Here is a 23,461-nt window from a genome sequence, read left to right as displayed (position 1 = left end):
TCCCTCCCAGCCAGCACCCTGGTGGGTTTAATCCAGGGACTGTCATGAAGCTGGAGCAAGGCCATCATAGCACAGCCATGCTCTTTACAAAGCTCCCTTTTATCATTCTTTCAGGCCATGTGATTTAAAATTGGTTCTTACCAACAATGTTACTGTGAGGACTGGAACAGTGCAAACCAGGACCAATGAGCTAGCCTGGGAAAGGGCAGAGCCTCTTCAAGGTGCACTGATTTGAAACCTTTGTTAGACATCAAACCAGTTATTTCCAAACAAGCTGACTGAGTCTTAAGCTAGTCTGTAGGCCAGTTTCTACAGAAGATGTAGAACTTGGGAGGAGTTTGCCTGCAAGGCTTCTGGAGGCAGTTTTCTGTACACACTGATGTTCTCCCAACTCTGTTCCGTTTAGTTCTTTGCAGAATAAAAGTGGTGATTCATTCAAGAGGCTCTGCTGATGGTACACATTTCATAGCTAGGATTTAAGGAGGTTATGAACACCAGCAGAGCTCTGAGAATGAATTAAGCCTTTTTATTTAACTGAAGCCTTTAACTGCTATTTTTACTCTTACCTATTAAGGCTTAGTTTAACTTTGTACTTCCAACCATTGATAAACTGATAAAAGCTTCCCTCTGCACTGGTTTTCAACAGCAAGATTTTCAGAGTGGCACAGGACTACCCCTCTTGGTAATCACACCCAAGTACACCCACCCCTTCTGACAGTCCAGGGGTGATGCTCATCACTGCAAAACTGCCATGAAGGACAAATGTTTTCAGCTCCAGTGAAGTGCAGGAAAGCAATACCCTGAAATTCAACATCTGTACTGAGAAGAGCTGGTTTGGGTTGTGGCTGGGGTTGGGTTTGGTCAGAAACAGCAGGCACCAGCTTGTGCAGTAACAAGTACAGGCATTTGATATTGCTCTTTATTTCTTTTTAAAAATCAGACAATTCTCAATCTATTATTCCAGCAACATGCTACTAAGCACTCTATACATTCCTTTCTTCAGAAGAATTCTAACTAGATCTTGGCAGGGATAAACCCAGTAAGAATTACCGACTTTAACAGTACCAATCAGAATGAAATCAGGAGAGAGCTGCCCTGAATCCGCCATGATAGCTGTATGAAATTACAATACTCAGATCCAATACTGCCTTGTCTTCAACACCTTTTGCAACAGAAACCTTCAGTTTCTCTCTCAGAAACACCTGTGTGTATGTTATTTTTTTTTCTCCCCCCATCTTATTCATAATAGCAAGATAAAAATTTCCATGGGCACTAAAGGGAGTTTCAAGTAGGGTTTGACAAGGCAGGCTTTTAAAATAGTGCCTGAACCAGTTCTTCATTAGAAGCCACACACTTTCAACAACTATTTTCAGCAGTGGAAATTCTGTGTCCTCCAAACAAGTTTTAATGAAAACCATGTTAATTAAAACTAGTTTGACAGCCTGAATATGCAAAGTCGAACCACAGGACACTAAATGCTTTTGGAGATTTGCCTGTGCATCTACAAACAAAACTTCCCTCCAACATCCCACGGAGCAGAAACAATTATGGTAGCAATTAAAAGAGGTTTTTTTTCAGTTGTCACATTCAAGGTCACCAGTTAAATGATTCAGTCACTTTCACTCCTGGCAAAAGCCATCTTTTACAGGCAGGTATGGGTTTGGATGTTGTTTCCTACGTGGTTTAGAAGCACACTCTTATAGTCCCCATTTTACACTGTTGTGCTTTCTTATTTATTCATCTGTACCAGATTTTAGCTGAAAATTATTGTTCCATTTGTACAAATCACCCATGATTTAAACTGTAATTACATCTGATGTAATCTCACCATTTCATTGGGTAATTAAATGACTCTTCTTTTTCTATCAAAAAAAAAAAGCAATATACAATTAATGAATCCCTGGAGGATTTCCAACCCCTTCAGAAGCGTTGATGTTACATAGTTAAACACCTTGGACCAAATCCTTGGGCATGTCTGATGGGTTGTGCAGGAATCAGAACATGCATGGAAAATGGCACAAAGCTCAGCTTCCACAAAGGGCTGGAGCCTATTGCAGGGCTATATCCTCATCCCAGAGAGAGGGAAAAGAGAAAAATCAAAAGCTATGAATGTCTGCATTGTGTCAGCTGTACAGATTGAGTGGACCTTCAAGCAGAAGGAAAGCCCAGCAGTACGCCCTCTTACTGTGGCATTTCAGGAGCGCACATGGAAAGGGTACGTGGAATCTCGATAGCACCAGAGGATTAGTCTTAAAATCCTCTCTGGGCAAATTACACTAAATTCAGGGCCAGTTTAGGGCTGCTCTTTGAATTTTCAAATAGCTATACTATTCTAGAGGGTCTAGCCCATGATCATCATAGTGCAAATGTAACCTCCTGTATGGACACCTGGTAACAACAACAGACCAACATAACCTTAACGAGCAGAGGTTCCGTTTGTCAAAGAGGCGTGGTACATTCTCCTCAGTTATGCATCTAGGCATCTTCTGGCATTGCTGAGCCACCCACTTCTCAGAAAGCATTTTAAAAATAACACCTCCTTTGATAATACTCAAAGTAGAGGATATGACTTTTTTTTTCCCCTTCAGTAAATTAATAAACTACAGTAGAAACTGATCTCCCCCCCTGCCCCACAAAGTCATTTCAGTTTAAAACGGGCGCTGGAAAAAAAGCGACAATGCTTAATGATCTTTTAAGAATAGGAACTAGTTCACAAACATTCTGTTTGCAATGAGAAAACTTTCTCTGTGACAAAAAAAAAAAAAGCCAAACCATGTCTGCCAGCAATTTACAAACAGCATTTTAGATGCCACCGTGGCCTGGCGTCCTGTCGATGATGCCTTGCCCCAACAGAACACTGTCCTACTGATGATCAATGTTCATCTTCTTGATACGATGAAGCAGAGCATCCTTCTCCATTTGGACTTCAGCAAGAGCCATCTTGGCTTTTGCCAGTTCCTGTTTGAGACATTCATTTTCTTCAAAGAGCTGAAAGAGTGGGGGTAGAAAAGAGCATTATTGGTATTCTTGCAGACAGACCACTGCTTCCAGTTCAGCAACTTATCAGCGTATTGGTTGGACTTGATGATCTTGGAGGCCTCTTCCAACCTGGTTGATTTTGTGATCTTCTAAAATACCATCTGCTCACAGTTCTAATCTAAGTGTGGGTTTGCTGGGGCCAAGTCAATTGCAACTGGTTCCCAGTCAACGAACTTGTAACATGGAGAGAGTTGATGCAGTTAGCTTGAAAGGCAAGGTCCCCAGTGTTTTAGCTAAGCCAGATTTGGAGCTCTAGCAATGGATTCTTAGTGTTAAAAACAGTCAGACCGATGTGCAGGCTCTGACACCATCAATTCACCTCCCAGGTATGACTGACAGATTAGCTGGGGCCTGACCTGACAGACTAGGCCTTTGTCTTTGGCAGTTGTGTTGTGCTGGAACACAATAAAGGACTTTGGTGGGGCATTCAAAATCTGCCTGGATGTGTTCCTGGGTGATTTACTCTAGGTGATCCTGCCCTAGCAGGGGTGTATTTGGACTCAGTATTCAGAGGTCCCTTCCAACCTCTAACATTCTGTGACTTGCTCTCCCATAAAACTCCCTCTGATGTCAAAAAGACTTAGTTTGCAGTGTACTATCACCTTGTGTAGAAAGCAGGACTTGATTTATTCTCCATGTACTGAGTGCTGTACTAAGTACTGAACCATACTCCAATAGCTGTAATTCTTGTTTTCCATCTTAAACAGAAGTGTCCCCAAGCCCACCCCTAAATGATCTAACAATGAGGATGATTAATGACTGTAACATCATTTTGAAGGGAGGAAAAGAAGTCAAAAGCAAATCTTAATACCTCATTTTTAAGGAAGTCAGGTGAAGCCCTGTTTGAGTTTGAAGGTTTGGGAACTTCCCAAGTAGTCTGCGTGGCTTGGTCCTGTGTTTTACCTCCAGCAGGTCCAGTTGCTTGCTGCAACACACTACTTGAACTCTTCATCTTTGACACATCATTTACTCTTTGATTGTCTGTACCAGAAAAAGAGAAAACTTAAGTGTAGGGCTTAAGGGGTTTGTAGTATTTTTATTTTCAAGAAGCCTGATTTTCATCAGCAGAAAATTAAAACCACATATTGGTTCTATGAAGTATATTAATATTTACCTCCAAGTAATATATAAGTAATACATAACAATAAGTAATATATATATACTTATATATTACTTATATACTTATAAGTAATATTTAAGAATAAAAGAAATAAATTAAGCCATATACCCTTTTGGAGGAGAAGAGAAAGGAAAGGAGGCACGAGAAGCAGCAACATGTGGCTACCAGCTTGAGGAAACTGAACACATTTTGTGTATTGACCAATCCCATCACCACAGAATAAGCATTCTGAAGTGTCAGAAGCTTGAAAGCTACCAATATTGCTCTTCATATGCTGCCTCCAGGTCCAAACCAGATCTGAGGCCTGCATTTACATTTGAAGTCTATTGAGAGCAACCTGCAGGATCAAGTTTTTAACTCAGAAAATAACTTAAATGGCTTGGCCTCAAAGCAACTTCCCAGCATTGAGAACTGCCCTGCAGTGTAGCATCTATTAAAATATCCTGCTGTACACCAAGGGGAAAACATAATGGTCATGGCTCTTAGCGGGCTGAAATAAACTCTGGGTTGGTTTTTTTCCTCCTTTTCAAAACATTTCCTTCTGAACAAGGAGTTTTTTTGCTCATTACCCCTTCCTCCCACCACACAAAATACAGCACTGCAGATGCTGTCTGCACTGCAGTGATTTATGGGTTTGACCTCAGCCTTTGAAGTCACTGTACCTGAGCAGCACACAGCAAGAACGGGGATCAAAGCACTACAGCAAAAAGCCAAAGAAACAAGAGCTGAAAGAAGCCTTCAAACTATCCATTTGCTCACTAAATTACTATTTCTCCCAGTGTTTAGTGTAAAACAATGACCAACATGCACTCAGCATCTTTAAACACTCAAGCAATGCATCAGGTAATGCAGAGAAATTCAAGTACAAGCAAATCAAGCCACAGAGTATCTCTGAGAAGTCTGGTCCATCTTTGCTATACCCTCCCATTAGGTAGGTGAAGAGAGCATCAAGATCACTTTGCACTCTCCTTCCTCTTCCTCAAGTCACACAATAAATTGCACATTGTTGGATTAAGATATCAGGACCAGTATTAAAGCCTGGGTGCACCCTCAGCAATGAGGGACAAGCTGACACACTGAGGGGCAAAGCTGTTTTTCAGAGGAGCCTGGACAGGCTTGAAGAAGTTCTTTACAATTAGAGTGGTGAAATACTGGAACAGGTTGCCCAGGACTATGGTTGAGGTCCCATCCCTGGAGATATTCAAGGTCAAACCTGATGGGGTCCTGAGCAACCTGATTACCTTGGAGATGTCCCTGCTCCCTGCAGAGGGTTTGGACAAGATGACCTTTGAGGGTCATCTTGCAACCTGATTCTGGGAACTTTAGACTTCTGATGAGTCTCGTCATGAGCAGCATGCCCTGGTGAAGCACATCCTGATGAAGTGGTAAGCATATTTTTACTTCTCTCAGACTGATTCAGCTGTGGCTTGCTATCACAGTCAACACATCATTCCAAAAGGCAATTTTCCCCTATGTGACTACACTTGGAATGAAGGTAGGCGGCAACACAACCCACCCCGATCACCATCCAGTGTCTTTTCATTATTAGCCACATGGCTGTGCAAAGGCAAACCTGCTATTCATAGTAATTACAACTCAAGGTGCAGAAACATACAAACCTCTAATGAGAAATGAGCCATCATCGTTTCTCTCTATCCAGAGAATGTCAATATGCAGTTTGATGGGTACCAGCTCAGCTGCCTTCAGATTTTCCCGTGGACTGTCATCCTATAACACACAAGGGTTGAAGAATCACTTCACTGGGAAATCAAGAGAGCTGATGCAGATGTTCAGTTAGACAGCAGTGCATTTAATGAAACTTTCCATTTTCTAATGGGATTGCCACTAAACTTTTGCTCAATTGTTTGGTTTTTCCCCAGGGATCATATTAAAGGCCCAAGTTTATCTCTGGAGTAAGGCTGCTGATCTCAGTATACACAGCCTGACTCAAATACTTCAAAGTACTTCTACAGACATCTCAATAAGATTATACCCCAACTCAAGACAGTCTTTAGCTCACGAGCTCTGAGAGATAAGAAGCCTGCACCATATAGTACCTGATCTTGCCTTGAACTATTTAAAGACTGAATGGGTACAGTTATCGCTCCTGAGCAGATTTTGTCTTTACAGAACTGAGTCTGGGGTGATGCCAGCTGCAGTTGCCTTATTTTGCTGTACTCAACAGAAGAGAAACTTCACAAGTTCCTTCTTTTGAGGTCTCTTCAGGAAGTCTTTACAGTTCATTATCCCTGTCAAGCAGAATAATGCAGCCAGTGTAATCAGAAGCTATACACATTAAGCACGGAGCAGGAAAGCTGTTGAGATGTAACTGCCAAAGTTTCCTGCAACAGCCATGAGGCTGCAGTAGAAAATGCAACAAATTCAAACAACCTTTCTTAAATTCTTCCCTGCCACCCAGTTTCATCCAGAAGAAGCAGAAGAATAGACTGCACTGAACAGACAATGCAGCATGCACTTGAACCATGTGCTCTTGCTCTTTACTACCTAACAACTCCATAGAAATGCAAACTTGCAATTTGTCAACCACCGTGAATCACTTCACTGCGACTTGTGAACACTGCTGAAACAGCACTTACTATAGAATCACAGAAGAGTTTGGGTTGGAAGGGACCTTAAAGATCATCTAATTCCAGCCCCCCTCTGCCATGGGCAGGGACACCTTCCACTAGACCAGGTAGCTCAAGGTCCTGTCCACCTGGCCTTGAAAACCTGCAAGGAGGAGACATCCATGACCTCCCTGGGCAACCTGTTCCGGTGTCTCACCACCTGCACTGTAAAGAATTTCTTCCTAATATCCAGTCTGAATCTCTCCTTGCCAAGCTTCAATCCATTCCCTCTCATCCTATCACCACAAGCCCTTGTGAAAAGTCCCTTCCCAGCTTTCTTGTAGGCCCCTTCAGTTACTGGAAGGCTGCTGTAAGGTCTCCCCAGGGCCTTCTTTTCTCCAGGCTGAACAGCCCTAGCTCACCCAGCCTGTCGCCACAGGGGAGGTGCTCCAGCCCTCTAATGATCTTCATGGCCTCCTCTGAACCCACTCCAGTGCTTTCACTGCTAAGCAGACTCCTATTGTTGGTTTATTAATGTATACTTCTGAACTTCAAACAGCTGCTTCCTCAAGAATGCTTTGCTTAGTTCTGCCTTTTTGCCAATAAACCTGCACTGTCACAATTGAAATGCCTGGGTGTTAAGTCTGTCCTCTGTATTTGGGCATTCACTTGTGTGATACACTGCAATCTAAGGAACAGATCCACAGCTCTTAGAGAAAGTGCCTGTGCTACTCCTTGACTAGAAACAGCCCTAAAGGAGTACTTAAGGATCTTCACAGGAAGGAAAAGCTGCATCACAGAGAGAGAAAGCACTGATGCACTTTGAGTAGAACACCACAGAGATAACAATTGCCCTTTCAGTCAAGAATGATCTTAGCAGAACCAAAGCTTCAGCCCCAAATGCAGAACTGGAGCTCCCACAGCAGTCCTTACTTAGTTCAGATTTTATATGGGTGAGTGTTAATTTCCAAGGCAATGGTATAATGATCTTTTCTCTAAATTAGGGTTTGGTTTTTTCCTGTGTCACCCTTCCCCCCTAAATAATTTAAAAATCAGTGTCCTTATCTCCTCATCTGCACAACCTTATCAATGGCTGTCCAAGACAGAAGACACCATTCTCCTTCATCTCAAAATCCCTGAGAAGATTTGAGCAGGGTTGTCCTCTTAATGTTACTATTGTAAGCCATGGTGGTGAGAAAAGCTTGCATTTGCTTTCTAGGTAGGGCAGGTCATGTCATCTAGGTTCCAAGAAACAGTATTCAAATAGATCAAACTGCAATTCCCTTTTCTCCCCCCACCCCCTTCTTTTCCACTGAACCTTCATTGCAAGAACTGTCACAGAATCACAGAATCATAGAATGGTATGGAAGGAATCTCCAAAGGTCATCCAGTCCAACCCCCTCTGCAGTCAGCAGGGACATCCTCAACTAGGATCAGGTTGCCCAGAGCCCTGTCGAGCCTCATTTTGATTATCTGCAGGGATGGAGCCCCAACCAGCTCTCTGGGCAACCTGTTCCACTGTTCTACCACCCTCATAGTAAAGAGCCTCTTCCTAACATCCAATCTAAATCTGCCCTTCTCTAGTTTGCAGCCACTGCCCCTTATCCTGTCACTTCAGGCTTTTGCAAACAGTCTCTCTCCACCCCTGTAGGCCCCATTCAGGTACTGGAAGGCTCTTATGAGATCTCCCTGGAGCCTCCTCTTCTCCAGGCTGAACAACCCCAGCTCCCTCAGCCTGACTTCACAGCAGAGGTGCTCCAACAGGAGCATGTCTCTCTCTCTAGTAGGAGAGAGAATTAACCTCTAAAATGCTAAGCCAGAAAATCCAACCAGAAAAACCCACACTGTGCCTCCAGGAACTTGGCATAGCTTACCCATAGAACTCCCAGACACAGTCACTCTACAACAGTGACTGGGAGAGGAGGGGGGAAAAAAAGGGATAAAACATTAATACCTATAAATAGTTTGGTCATGCAGAGAATTCCCCTTTAGGCATCCCACGAAGCTAACCAAATCTATGGCTTCTCAAATTGTTTTAGTGCTATCTAAAGACATTTCAGAGCATGATAGCAGTTTCTTTGAAGCTAATTCTATCCAGATTAGCAGTTTTATCATCAAAGAAACAAAGTGACAATTCCTTTAGAGCAGCCCAACAGCTAATTGTTAACATACTTTCAAATTAATCCTTGCATTAGAAACTTTTATCTTCATTGGCATCACTTCTGCGACAGTTTCATCTTCTAGAAAATGCTGAATGTTGGCCAGGGAAGATGTCAGAAATTCAGCACTGAAGTTCTCTACATGACACTGAAGGAAACCATTTTTCACAGCCAGCAGAGAGTGTTTGACAGCACTGGGCCCACTTTCCCATCTGAGACTAATCTCAGGTGTTGAATTAACTGGTCCAGCCACAGACTTACAGTCAGAACCTGTTGCAAAAGGAAAACAAATCCATATTACATTTTGGGGATGTACCAAGAGGCAAATGCTTCTGCCTCTACTTTTGGCTGATGGTCCAAAAAGCACTTTGGAAATACTGATCACGTACCAGTCACAGCTTAGCAAACACAGGACTTCAGAGCACTTTTCTAAGTGTATCAGTTCATAGAATGCCAGGTTGGAAGGGACCCCAAAGGTTACCTAGTCCAACCTTTCTAGGTATTAGCATAGTTTAGAATAGAATAGAATTAACCAGGTTGGAATAGACCTTCGAGATCATTGAGTCCAACCTATCACCCAACACTGTCTAATCAACTAAACCATGGTACCAAGCACCCCATCCAGGCTCTTCTTATTCCAGTGATGATGACTCCACCGCCTCCCTGGGCAGCCCACTCCAATGACCAATCTCTCTCTCTCTGTGAAGAATTTCTTCCTAACATCCACCCTAAACCTCCCCTGGTGCCGCTTGAGACTGTGTCCTCTTGTTCTGTCACAGGTCACCTGGGAGAAGAGACCAACCCCCACCTGGCTACAACCTCCCTTCCAGTAGTTCCAGATGGCAAAAAGGTCTCCCCTGAGCCTCCTCTTCTCCAGGCTAAGCAACCCCAGCTCCCTCAGCCTCTTCTCACAGTGCTGTGCTCCAAACCCCTCTCCAGCTTTGTTGCCCTTCTCTGGACACCTTCCAGCAAGTCAACATCTTGAAGTGAGCTGGAGAGTGCCACTTTGGTTTTGTCACTAGAATTCCACCTTACTTGCACAGAATCTGGAACACTGAACCCTCTAAGAGGGATGGATTTGGCAATTCAGTCATAAATATTTGACTCTGTGGAGTCTTAGAACTGACCCACATAGAGGAATCCAAAGTACTAAAGAGAAACAAACAGTAGGTACAAGGACTAGCACCTCACTGTGACAACAGAGACAAGACACAAGTATCACCATGCAACCTGTGTTTCCTCAGTGCCTTGAAGATGGAAGAAAATGAATTGTTTGGCCTATTTTTTCCACAACTACTTCAATTTTAATTCAGCAAAACACTGGCAGCAGGGTAGATTTAGCTTGGACATCAGGAAGAAGTTCTTTACAATGAGAGTGATGAAATACTGGAACAGGTTGCCCAGGGATGTGGTTTAGGCTTTGTCACTGGAGACAGTCAAGATCAACCTGGTGTAGCTTGGGCAGCCTGAACTAGTTGGAGGTGTCCCTGCTGACTGCAGGGGGGCTGGACAAGATAACCTTTGAGAGTCCCTTCCAACCCAATGCAATCTGTGACTCCTAACATTACTTGCTAAGACACAGGAACCTAAACAGCAATGCAGTAACATGGAGAAGATGACATCATGGTGCTTCCATTAGTTCCATTAGATTTGAACATTAAAAAATACCCTGGCTGTTTCTTCTTAGTTTCAGTATTCACTAATCACTAAAGACAAGTGCAACATTCAGCTCAAGTTCATTCAGTTCAAGTGCTCATTCAGTTCAAGAGAGAGAATATCAATAAAATATTTAAGGTAACCACATATTGGAGGGAGGAGGATTGTACAAAAAAACCCCAAACAAACAAAAGAAGGTTCACCACCAGAAATAATTACCCCCTGGATTCTCAAGTCATTTGGTCACTATCATGGGATCACAGGATGTCAGGGGTTGGAAGGGACCCAAAGAGATCACTGAGTCCAACCCCCCTACCAGAGCAGCACTATACAGTCTCGCTCAGGTCACAGAGGAATTCATCCAGACAGGCCTTGAAAGTCTCCAGAGAAGGAGACTCCAAAACCTCTCTGGGGAGCCTGCTCCAGGGCTCTGTGACCCTTACAGTAAAGAAGTTCCCCCTTGTGTTGACGTGGAACCTCCTATGCTGCAGCTTACATCCATTGCTCCTTGCCCTATCACAGGGAGCAAGTGAGCAGAGCCTGACCCCTCCCTCCTGACCCCCAGCCCTCAGATATTTATAAACAGTTATTAAATCCCCTCTCAGTCTTCTCTTCTCCAGACTAAAAATCCCCAGGTCCCACAGCCTCTCCTCACCAGGCAGTGCTCCAGTCCCCTCATCATCCTCGTAGCCCTCTCCAGCAGATCCCTGTCCCTCTTAAACTGGGGAGCCTACAAAATTATCCATATGACAACAGCATATTCTTTTAAGAAGCAAGCACTGAAACTTTAAAGGTAGCTGAAATCAAAGCAACTCAAGGCAACTGCATTATGTCAATTTATATAGCAGAGCAACGCATTATTGTTTTTCCCAATCAGCAATACAGAAATGGTTCCACTGGCAACTCCTTCCCTTTTAGGAAGGAAATCAGAGTAGTTATTCCAAAGCAGTGATTTTGTGCCTTGAGGCAAATGCAGTGGTTTTATTTACTTAGAACAAAGGCTTCCAGCTTCAGTGTTAACAATGAGACCTCACTGCTGGTGCTTACCAACAGTCCTGTTGCAAAGGTAGTGTCGGACACTGATGTTTCCCAGCTGATGTGGTATCACCTGGTTGACCTGCAGGCTTATTTCTGTGTCTTCACCTCGGATGTCAATTTCACCATTAACACCAAATATTTGGAACACCACAACAGACATCTGTCAACAAAAAAAAAATCCAGAAAATAAAACATTATGAGCTCATAATTTGAATTTACAGAGGTTAGCCTTTGTAAACCTTTTCCTTCACAAAGGCAAAATCAGTTTTGTACCCAGAGCCTTTGCTGACAGAAGAAGTTTTCTCCTTTCTTTTTCTTTCATACCCACTTGACAAGGATGCCAATGTTTTGCTTGGGGTTTGTTTAGCCTGTTGGTGGTTGGTTGATTGGATGGTTTGCTTGGGGTTTCGTTGTTGGCTGGGAGGTTATTTTTTTTATACCAAACCATTAATTTGGTGTGATGCTATCTTTGCAAAGTGACATGCTAATTCCACAGTGGCACCTGGAAATAGGGGATGGCTTGCTAAAATGGAAAGGCTAGGAAAGGCTAGAATAAACCAGGTTGGAAAAGAACTTTGAGATCATCAAGTCCAACTTATCATCCAACACTATCTAATCAACTCAACCACGACACCAAACACCCTATCAAGTCTCTTCCTAAACACCTCCAGGGATGGTGACTCCACCACCTCCCTGGGCAGCACATTCCAATGGCCAATCTCTCTTTCTGGGAAGAACTTCTAACATCCAGCTTAAACCTCCCCTGGCACAGCTTGAAACTGTGTCCTCTTGTTCTGGTGCTGGTTGCCTGGGAGAAGAGACCAGCCCCCATGTGGCTACAACCTATCTTCAGGTAGTTGTAGACAGCAATAAGGTCTCCCCAAGACTGCTCCATTTCCACTGTGCTTATCCTACAAATAGTTCTTTCTAAATGTGGGGTTTAAGTCTGACAACACTTGCAGCAGTTTATTAGCATGTAAATCACACTCCAACACACTGGCATTGTTTATGCAGTTCCACTGGCTGGCCACATTAAAGAACCCACAGACAGACACTTGTATTTATAACCCACTAACACCAATTAAGAATTGGCCAGAAAAGCCAGGGCAGCGAGCCAGGCTTTCCCCACTCTGACAAAGACTGTGACCTATGTGTCACCTGACATCTCCTAAGGCTTCATTCAACTTCATGTATAGCATCAACATAGCCAAACATCGTGGTGCTGAATCAGCCCAGGTGAAAGAACCTCCCAACAGCAGCCAGGCCTTTTTCTCTCCTTATTGGATTGCATGATCTTGGAAAAAAACCAAACCAAACCAAACCAAACCAAACCAAACCCAGCAGCCAGTTTCTAAAGCCAGCTTTGGTGTCAGATGCTGCCATCATTTCTACTACTTGGGGCTCATTTTTTATGACTTTTTTAGTTACATTGGGTTTTTTTTTTTTCTTTCTGTTTTTTGGGGGTTTTGTTTTTGTTTGGTTTTTGGGGTTGTTTTTTCAAATGAAGGTGATCCCCAAAGATTTTAAAGCCAAGGTAGGATTAGATTACTGAAAAAGAAAATAGGCCAGCAAGGATACAACAGCTTTGAAGGAATCCCCAGTCTTTCTTCAGTTGAGGTGGAACTTCCTGTGTTCCAGTGTCTACTCATTGCCCCCTGTCCTATCACAAGGCACCAGTGAAAAGAGAGTGGCCCCTTCTTGACACCCACCCTTCAGGTATTTATTACTAAGATATCCTCTCAGCCTTCTCTTCTCCAGACTAAGCAGCCTCAGGTGTCTCAGTCTTTCCTCATCAGACAGATGTTCCAGTCCTTTAATCATCCTTGTAACACTCCACTGGACTCTCTCAAGCAGTTCACAGTATCACAGAATCACCAAGGTTGGAAGAGACCTCAAAGATCATCAAGTCCAACCTGTCACCACAGACCTCATGACCAGACCATGGCACCAAGTGCCACATCCAATCCCCTCTTGAACACCTCCAGGGATGGTGACTCCACCAGCCCCCTAGGCAGCCCATCCTCTTGAGCTGGGGAGCCCAGAACTGGACACAATACTCCAGACACAAGTGGCACTGGTGGCACTAACAAAAGCTCCCAAAACTTCTAGAAAAATCACCTCTGAAAGCATTAACTTTAGCTCTGTTTTAAGGTTTCCTTGACTGAAGCATGTATTCTGATGGATTTCAAGCATATTACCATTTCTTCACCAGTTTCATGGGCATTCTCTGAAGCAGCACTCATGGCATCTGGAGAGGAGCCATCACAATTTTCAATCACTGGGCCTCCTTCATGGGTGTTTTCTGATGGGCTTTGATAGTTTGTGGCTGTAATACCTTCCATACACACAGCAGAAAAGAAGGCAGTGTTAGCACAGAATCATGGAATCAACCAGGTTGGAAAAGACCTCAGAGGTCATCAAGACCAACCTAGTACCTAACACCTAACACCTCATGACTAACTAAACCAAGTGCCACATCCAATCCTTTTCTGACCACCTTCAGGGATGGTGACTCCCCCACCTCCCTGGGCAGCACATCCCAATGGCCAATAGCATAGCACAGCCTGAACCACTCCAGCAGTGAGACTCAAGTCAATGTCTGTTACTCTATGCATAAATTAACTCATTTGTTAAGAGGAGTTGAATGGCTTATTAAGCAAATACCCATGGAGCAATTATTTATGATTGAATGGCCAAATCCATTCCTCTTAGAGGGTTCAAAGGTCCAGATTCTATGCAAGTAAGGTGGAATTATAGTGACAAAACCAACGTGGCACTCTCCATGCCTTGCTAAAAAATTGTGAAGGGCCTCTTTTAGTCTTCCAAGTCTTCTGATCCAGCAGAAAAAAAAAGGCTAAAGATTTAAAGATTCCAAGCCATGTATCTGCATCACTGCACAGTGCCTTCTAAGCAAATGTGAATGGGTTTATGTTCAGAGGAATCAGCTGTATTTTCATTAGAGTGACTAGCTAGTGTTTCCTTAACAACTAGAAAGCACACAGACTTCAGTTAAATATTAACAAGCTAAAATTACCCCAATATATAAAGGTGATTTAAAATAGAAAATGCATTTTATGGCACACTCCCACATAAGCACACACAGGAATACTCCTGCAAGCCAAACATACAACAATTTTGCAAGTGAACCTTTCTTCTCATTACTGCTCTAGACTGAAAAGAAATCCTACCCTCAAAAAAACCCCACAAAAATAACCCTGACATTCTTTATTCACAGAGGAGTTTGGGTTGGAAGGGCCCTTGAAAATCATCCACTTCCAAACCCTCTGCCATGGGCAGGGACACCTCCCACTAGACCAGGTTGCTCAAGGCCTCATTCAGAGTAGAATTTATCAGATATGAGGTACCATGAAATTATTCTTGTAGTACTTCCTGTCATAAAATTATTTAACCAGTATTGCTAAGGAGTGACTCCATCATTACAACTCTGTAAGCCCACAAGACAACAACTAGAGGCTACACAGACGTAACTATCACATGCATGAGTTCCTCCCTCCAGATCAGAAGCAAACATTCATGCACAGATGAGCAAAAACTGCCAAGTACCTGCTGTTAGACAATCAATAGCTTGGAGCTGCTCAGTAAGGCAGAAGCTGCAAGGAGAATACCAAGTCTACCTGCCTGGTCATTAGCGTGGTGAGTGTTAGTGACAATCCATTTCTTTTTCATCTCCTTTTGAAATTAAGGCTTCCTTACCACTTCAAGCATGGCACTCATACAGGGTACAAACCTCACAGCCCAAGGAACAGCTTCTAAGCAATGCAAGGAACAGCTCTGCTTAATTCAGGGCTGCAGCACAGCACTGCATTGCCTTTGCTCTCCTCAAGAGAGGGAAATTAAGTAATGCTTAATTAAGTAGTACCCAAGTAAGTAGCACAACCTATTGTTTTCCCTTGAAATGACATGTTGTGAATGTTCTTGATATTACTGACTGGAAAAGCTAAGAGAGTCATTAGGGTTGGAAGGGACCTCAAGGATCATCTAGTTCCAACCCCCTGCCATGGGCAGGGACACCTCACACTAGATCAGGTTGCCCAGAGTCACATCCAGCCTGGCCTCCAAAACCTCCGTGGATGAGGCTTCCTGGGCAACCTGTTCCAGTGTCTCACCACCCTCATGCTGAAGAGCTTCTTCCTAACATCTAATCTGAATCTACCCATTTCTATTTTTTTTCCCCATTTCCCCTAGTCCTATCACTACCTGACACCCTACATCATGCAGGATCTGCTGCCCTGCAATCCTTATGAGTATTATTTCAGCGCCCAGGAACATTTTCATCCATTGCTTCAAAATGCTTTGTGAAAGCCGCTCACCTTTCTCCAGAAAGCTTTGGCTGTCACTTCCATCACTCTCTATCAAATGATCCTCTAGCATCATACTATCAATAGAGATGGTGTCCAGAGAAACTTGTGATGGACTTCTCTTCATATTCTTGTAAGAAACAGAGAATGCAGGGAGGTTGGACAGGCAGCGTTCCTTAGGCTTTGCACTTTTCAAATACAAAGATATCAGGGAATTATTATTTCACACTGAGGGAATCACACAGAACTTACTTCAAAGTATTCCTCTAAACCAGGCAAGATCTAAAAGAAAGCAATCTGATTATTGATATGCATGGAACCAACATACATTCCTGGGGATATGCCTGACAGTGTTTTTCACAGTACATACTTCACAACATTTAAACTGAAAGGAAACAGCTGAACTCAATCAGCTAACACTGAACTGGGAATGCTGAATACTTAAAAGTATATAAAGCTGTGAAGATTTTCATCAGCTAGGAGCTCCAGTTCTGCATTTGGGGCTAAAGCTTTGGTTTTGCTAAGATCATTCTTGACTGAAAGGGCAACTGTTATCTCTGTGGTGCTCTACTCGAAGTGCATAAGATCACAGAATCAATAAGGCTGGAAAAGACCTCAAAGATCATCAAGTCCAACCTGTCACCCAAGACCTCATGACTACTAAACCATGGCACAAAGTGCCACGTCCAATCCCCTCTTCAGCACCTCCAGGGATGGTGACTCCACTACCTCTCTGGGCAGCACATTCCAATGGCTAACAACTCTCTCTGTGAACAATTTTCTCCTCACCTCCAGCCTAAACATACCCTGGCACAGCTCGAGACTGTGTCCTCTTGTTCTGGTGCTGATTGCCTGGGAGAAGAGACCAACACACACACACCCAGCTACAACCTTCCCTCAGGCAGCTATAGACAGCAACAAGGTCTCCCCTGAGCCTCCTCCTCTCCAGGCACCAGTGCTCTCTCTCTCTGCCTGATGCAGCCTTTTTTGACCTACACTAGAAGTATGTGGCCAAAAAGATGGATAAAAGTTTTTAAACAACAACAATTAAATAACAACAAAATGGATGCTATGATTTTATCTATTATTAAGTCTTCTTTACCTTGATGAAGGCTGAGATGCAAACATTCTAACTGAAGTGACTTTGTTGATTTCAAGCTCTTCAGATTCTAAGGCAGTTTCTGTTTCCAAGTCAGCACCTTGGTTAGGAGAGCCTTCAGTTGTGCCTTCCTGTTCATTCAGCTTGTTTGAGAATGTGTTTTTGTCATCCTCTTTATCAGTGAAAAACTCAGTAGAATCTTCTCTCTTATTAAAAATGGCTACTGAATCCCTGGGATGTGAGCTACTTTTCTCACTCAGGGGTCCACAGACTTCCTCTGAATCACTTCTACTAAAAAGCCCACTGCTTCCTCCTTCACTTGTATCTCCCAAACCTTTATCTGATGCATCATCTGAAAAGGATGCTCCTTTCTGAAAATCCATGCTACTGTCTGATTTAAACAGAAGAGGATCTATTAAAATCCCTTTATTAACTTCAGCATTCAGAGGCTTGGAGTCATTTACATAATCAAAATTAGTAATGCCAGTTTGCATCTTACTGTCAACTAATTTACTCTCTGAAGTAAGAGTTTCCCCATTTCCCAAAGGGGAGAGTTCTGATGCCACAGGGCTTCCTTCTTCCACAACTGGAGACTTACAAGGGTTTCCCTGAGTCAGTGGATGGAGCAGTAAGGCAAGTTCTGCACTTTTCAGTAAGATCCCAATGCAGACATCTGTTTGCTCTGCAGGTTTTCCTGTCACTGCCTCTACATCATTCCTTAAGTTTTCCAGGAGTAATATAAGAGAGTCATGGAGAAACAAGAGAAAAAGATACTGGTAATGATTGATCTGCATGCTGACATGTTTTTGCACGTGGACAAGAACGTGGATATCCGCATCAGAGCAAGAGCCCTCGGAAAGCACTCCTGAAGCGTCCGACGTCGGAATGCCGTTGGCCAAGGGCTCTGTCTCACTGCTGTAATACTCCCTTAGAAGTTTTTTACGTTGCAGTCTATTAGCAAGATCACAAGATTCGCTTTTTGGAATGTTCAGGGGGGGCTGATTCTGTGAGACAAGCTCTTTTTGTGACTTGGCAAACCTTACTGGCTGGCAAATCCAAAGGGAGAGCGGGAAGGAGTCCACAAAGCTTACCGGCCGGCCTTTCCCGCTTTTTGTCCCTTCATAATCTATCCAAAACTGGGAGAAATGCACAGCCCAGACATCAGTGGCTGCAGATGTCTTTAGTGCATATTTGTTCAACTTGGGGATGATGTAACCTTTATAAACATCATGCATTTTAGTGTCCTGCTCGTGAGCATGCCGCTGAAAGATTGGATGCAAAAGATTAAAATTCTTCTGGGACTTGGGAAAAGTGGTGAAAGTCCTACTGAAAAATTCACAGTCCTTGAAGTTCTGAAACAAAGCTTCTAGATCAGAATGTCTGCAGTTCGGTGAGCATCTCGTATTTGTAGCAATCATCTCGGAGCTTTGAATGGAAATGGCACGGGGCTGATCTTTATGAACTTCAGGTTTGTTTTCAGACGGGATGATGAACTGCAAGAGAGAAATATATTTTGCCTAGCTGGAAATATGCAGATTAAGAAGGTATACAATTAAAGAAACAAAATAATCACAGAATCATAGAATGCCTTGGGTTGGAAGGATCCTTTAAATCATCTAGTTCCAGTTCCCCTGCCATGGGAAACCTTCCACTACATCAGGTTGCTCCACCTGGCCTTGAACACTTCCAGGGAGGAGGTATCCACAACCTCCCTGGGCAACCTGTTCCAGTGTCTCATCACCTCACTGTAAAGAATTTCTTCCTAATCTCCAGTCTAATCTGCCCTCCTCAAGCTTCAATCCATTCCCTCTTGTCCTATCACAACAAGCCCTTGTTAAAAGTCCCCTCCCAGTCCTCTTGCAGGCCCCCTCCAGGTACTGGTGGAAATATGAATTTTTTGCCAGTTATTCTTACTGCGGTGTTCAATCTTTTCTTCGTCTCCTATGTCAGCTTCACTGAACACAGTGAAATAATTTGTTAATACTCCCACTCACGTCTTTTAATACAAAACCAAAACACCCCTAGGACATAGATGAAGTAATCTGGTAGACAGAGGCCTGTCTGCAAACCATATTCCAGACAGTGTTCTAGACCAGTGTTGCTTATTGTGTGGTTTCACTCTTAACATGTTTTAGTTCACTTGTTGTTGACTCATTTACTCTTGGTTCCATTCTTAAGATGTTTTGCCAACAGCTTCTCAAAATAAAAGTATTTTCTTCTCAAGGGACCACAAAACCCCTCCTCAGTGAGAGCTTACCTTTAACATTAGTCCATCAACTCTGACATCAACATGCTCATCTGATTTGGAATTGTCATTTAACTTGTACATGGCCATGAACTGAATAAGACTCTGCTTCAGATCCAGCACAAACTGATTTAGCCAAAGAATACTTCTCTCATCCAAGGTGAACTGTAAAGCATTCAGCTGGCCATACAAATTTGGACATGGAACTGAAAGAGAAAACAGACTTATGAGAATGAGTAGAATGTTTAGGGCTTGGTTGCTTTCTGTTGGTTTTGTGGAGGTTATTTTGTGGTGTTTTGTTTGGTTGGTTTTATTGTTTTGTTGTTGATGATGTTGGCTTTTAGTTTGGGGTTTTTTTTTGGGGGGAGGTGTAGTTGTTTTGAGTTTTTTTAAACATTTTTAAACTTACATTTTCTGAGTATTTTATATCAGAGAAAGAATGGAAGCCTACTCCTTTGGTCCCAAGGAAGAACACAATGTCAGGGGATACCTAAAGAGATGCTTCTTTCTCGCACTCCTAGCAAGTAACTCAATTTCTGAATGCAAAACTCAATACTAGAATAGAATGAAGTCTGAGGAGAGGAGGAGAATGTCCTCATTACACAGGAAGGGCAGGACCAAGGAGATTTGCTGTCCTCAAGTCCTGTACCCAAGAAATCCACTGACATTTCTGCATATAAAACAGGGCCAGCCCCAGAAGACATTAACAAAAATAACTCCAGCAGATCCTCACTGCATCCTAGCTACTACTGCAACGGCTTGAGTTCTTTTATGTAGCCACCAAGTTCTTTAATGTGGCCAGCCAGTGGAACTGCATAAGCAATGCAAGTATGTTGGAGTGTAATTTACATGTTAGTAAACTGCTGCAAGTGTTTTTCAGGCTTAAAAACCACATTTATGAAAACCTATTCATAGGACAAGCACAGTGGAAATGGAGCAGTGTGGCCTTCTTTCCATTCTAGAAAGCCATTCCCTGTTGCCAGCTGTGAACTTGGAATGAGCATGTAAAGATAGCATCACTCCCAGCCAACAACAAACCCCCAAACAAACCAACCACAAACAGACAAAATAAACCCCAAGGAAAACAAACAAACAAAAGCCAGCAAAAAAAAAACCCAAACAGACAAAAAAATCCAAACACAAACCCCAGACAAAATAAACAAGCAAACAAAAAGCCCCCAACCAACCAATCACCCACTTAACAAAACTTAAACAAACCCAATGAACCAAACCAAACCCAACTTACTAGGAAAGTCCTTCCCATCTGGGTAGTAATATTCAGTGAATTCAATATGAATAGCTGGCATTTCTGGAGGAAGATAAAGTGACTTTTTATTGCAAGAGATCAGAGCTTTAGGGGAAGAACGACACTGGTCTGCTGTGGAAACCTGTAAAACAGAGAAGATTCATGTCATTAATACATGACATTTGCATGAATTCCCAAGCATTCTGTAGCTGCAAGGCACTGCCCCTAGTAGGGTAAGACTCCACTGCTCTCAGGTGCAGATCCCCAACTACACAAAAGTGCTGACAGTGAGCAACACCTTGTTGCCTTGTAGTAGAAGCAATGCACACAGAACAGTTTCACAAGAAAACTACACAACATTCACAGTGCCAGATCCCCTTCCTTCGTGCAAGGCAGGAGGCAGCAGGTCACTCTCAATGGCATTCAGGAGAAGCCTAGAATGATCTTTTATCATTACTGCAAACACTACAGCTCCCTTAAATGCAATCATGCTAGGCTCTGGTATATTTGCATAGTCTGTTCAAAAGGTTCCCATATCTAGGTGATAAGGGACAAATAAGTTTGGTTATGTTTTTTACTCTAGTGTTAGGAAGTCCTTGTACTGTCCTAAGGACAGATTCCAGTACATGGGCCACCTCTCAACTGTGCTATGCTGAGCAGTGTTCAGCATGCAGCCAGCAGAGCTCTGTATGCTTGGCTATGCCCAAAGGTCTGCTCCACAGGAGAATCAAGACACTGTAGGACAGTAATCCTCCATTGCTGTTTCTTCCAATGTAAATTATGAAAGAAGGAGATCACCTTTTGATATACAATTGACCTTAAATTTCATGGAATGGAACCTAGTTTGAAAAGCATGTTGGCAAAAGAGGGCTCCCTCCTCCTGCACTTGGTAGGCCAGACTGCTAGTTTGAAATTAGCCAGTGTATGAATACTGAGTACTTGGTGATACCTGCTTGCATTAGTTTCACTGGCAAGAATGAATACATAACCTTTATAAGCCTGCTTCACTCTATGTAACTGTTTTCAAGCTGCAAACATGTCTTGTATTCAAACACACACAAATTCAAGTATTCCAATTGTGTAGGGAGGAGGAGACAAGCATCTGAAGGAGCAGCTGAGGGAGCTGGGATTGTTTAGTCTAGAGAAGAGGCTGAGAGGAGACCTCATTGCTCTCTACAGCTACCTGAAAAGAAGTTGGAGTAAGGTGGGGGTTGTTCTCTTCACACTATTATCAGGTTATAGAACAAGAGGAAATGGCCTGAAACTGTGCCAGGGGAGGTTTAGATGGGATATAAGGAAAAAAATTCTGTCCTGCAAGAGTGCTCAGGCATTGGGACAGGCTGCCCAGGGAGGTGGTAGAGTCACTATCTCTGGAGGTGTCCAAGAAACATGTGGACGTGGCACTTTGGGACATGGTTTAATGGTCATGGTGGTGTTAGGTTGACAGTTGGACTTCATGATCTTAGAGGTCTTTTCCAACCAAAACAATTCTATAATTCTATGGTGCTATGAAGAGTGTAAGGCAAATGAAAACACTGACACTATTAAAATCACTTCAAACCCAGATGAAGACTCCTGGCAGGCAAGCTGCAACCTCCTCCTCCACCAGAAGTGATATGGCAAAAAGCACTGAAAATTGGAACAAGGGCAAGAAGTCAGCATGACCAAGGGCACACGCTAAGCATTTTTAACAGGACCTGAAATTTAGAGTAGCTCCTCCTGTATCAATACCATTCTGCCTTAGAGACAAACAACTTCTCTGTTCCAGTTGCCTCCTATCTGCTAAGAGTGAATCTAGACAGCAACTACAACTACTCACTCAAGGATTTGGGGACCAGTAGAACTTCAATCCAAAACATATGATCAAATAGTTGTGATGAGGTATCATCTCCTAACAAGCTGATAAAATATCCACCAATTTGAACAAAGCAGAAGCAGGCCCATAAAGGTCTCAACCAATAATGAATGGGAAGATTTCTATTAAATTCAATGGGCTTCAGAACTGTCCCTTAAAAAAAAACCATAGTTATGTAACAGTCAAGGGCAAAGCAGCCCCAGAGTTTTACTAACTTGAAGAAATGTACCTGATATATATTGAAATCTGCAAGTCTAACCACAATAGGACTAGACATCAGTTTGCCCTTTGGTTGTTGGGAAGATACAGAGGAAGCCCTAGATGTTCCTTTCGGTATCTGTTCCTTGCCTGTAGGAAAGAATAGTGATGGAATCATTGAGAAGAACAGGCTTTGGTGGAATAGTTTTAACATTTCATGGAATTACAGCATTAGTAATACAAACAAAGTACCTGTTTGTAGGTTCTGGGGGGATACAGCGGGTGGTGACTTGGGAGGAGAATCTAGGACCTGGTCTTTCACAGCCTGCTTTAGCAATTCAACATTGTTTTTGAATTCATTCAGTAATTCTTTGGCCCATCCACTTCTGGTTTTAGTGGCATCACTATAATGCATCCAGTGATCACAGCTGTCTCCTGCAAATAAGAGGAGTGGAGGAAATATTCATTCATTTGAAAGTTTGCTTCTACATAAGAAGTTTCCACTATTTTTCAGATTTATAGAATAGTTTGGGCTAAAAGGGACATTAAAAATCATCTAGATCCTAACTCCCTGCCATGAGCAGGGACATCTTCCACTGGAGCAGGTTGCTCAAAGCCTCAGCCAACTTGGCCTTGAAGAATTTCACAATTCTCCTTCCAAATATAACCTCATTGCATGCTGTAATTCTACAGCAACAGAAGTTGCAGCACATTAAAACAGAAGTTGTATTACAGCAAAACAAGTCTCACTGCTTCACAAAATCACTAAGCAAACAACACACTATTGCCACCTGCCTTTTAACATCACTGACTAGTGCTCAAAACCATCACTGAGCATTTCCAGACCAGAGCAATTGGAGGGTGTATTAATGCTGTATGTCAGAACATCCACAAAACCTACTGTTGGGAGGCTTGGTTTT

General features: G+C 42.9%; 1 protein-coding gene across 2 annotated transcripts in view; it reads right to left on the bottom strand.

The window, feature by feature from the left end:
• Nucleotides 1-905: 905 nt before the first annotated feature.
• The window catches only part of BLTP3B (bridge-like lipid transfer protein family member 3B), a 55,466-nt gene continuing 32,910 nt past the window's right edge, over nt 906-23,461 (bottom strand). For both annotated transcript variants that reach the window (XM_068142743.1, XM_068142742.1), the window contains 12 exons: nt 22,794-22,976; nt 22,573-22,691; nt 20,489-20,630; nt 19,255-19,448; nt 17,001-18,490; nt 15,911-16,086; nt 13,778-13,914; nt 11,589-11,739; nt 8,899-9,155; nt 5,779-5,887; nt 3,851-4,020; nt 906-2,988 (listed from right to left, as the gene is read on the bottom strand). In XM_068142743.1, the coding sequence (XP_067998844.1) occupies nt 2,863-2,988; nt 3,851-4,020; nt 5,779-5,887; nt 8,899-9,155; nt 11,589-11,739; nt 13,778-13,914; nt 15,911-16,086; nt 17,001-18,490; nt 19,255-19,448; nt 20,489-20,630; nt 22,573-22,691; nt 22,794-22,976 (3,254 nt within the window). In that variant the 3' untranslated portion in view covers nt 906-2,862. The remainder of the gene's footprint in view (nt 2,989-3,850; nt 4,021-5,778; nt 5,888-8,898; nt 9,156-11,588; nt 11,740-13,777; nt 13,915-15,910; nt 16,087-17,000; nt 18,491-19,254; nt 19,449-20,488; nt 20,631-22,572; nt 22,692-22,793; nt 22,977-23,461) is intronic.

The sequence above is a fragment of the Melanerpes formicivorus genome, unplaced genomic scaffold (genome assembly GCF_026170545.1).
Source record: "Melanerpes formicivorus ecotype bairdi unplaced genomic scaffold, bMelFor1.0.p_v2 SCAF_8, whole genome shotgun sequence".
Taxonomy (NCBI): Eukaryota; Metazoa; Chordata; class Aves; order Piciformes; family Picidae; genus Melanerpes; species Melanerpes formicivorus.
Note: the sequence above shows the minus strand (reverse complement) of the source record. Positions and strands in the feature narration are given on the sequence as shown.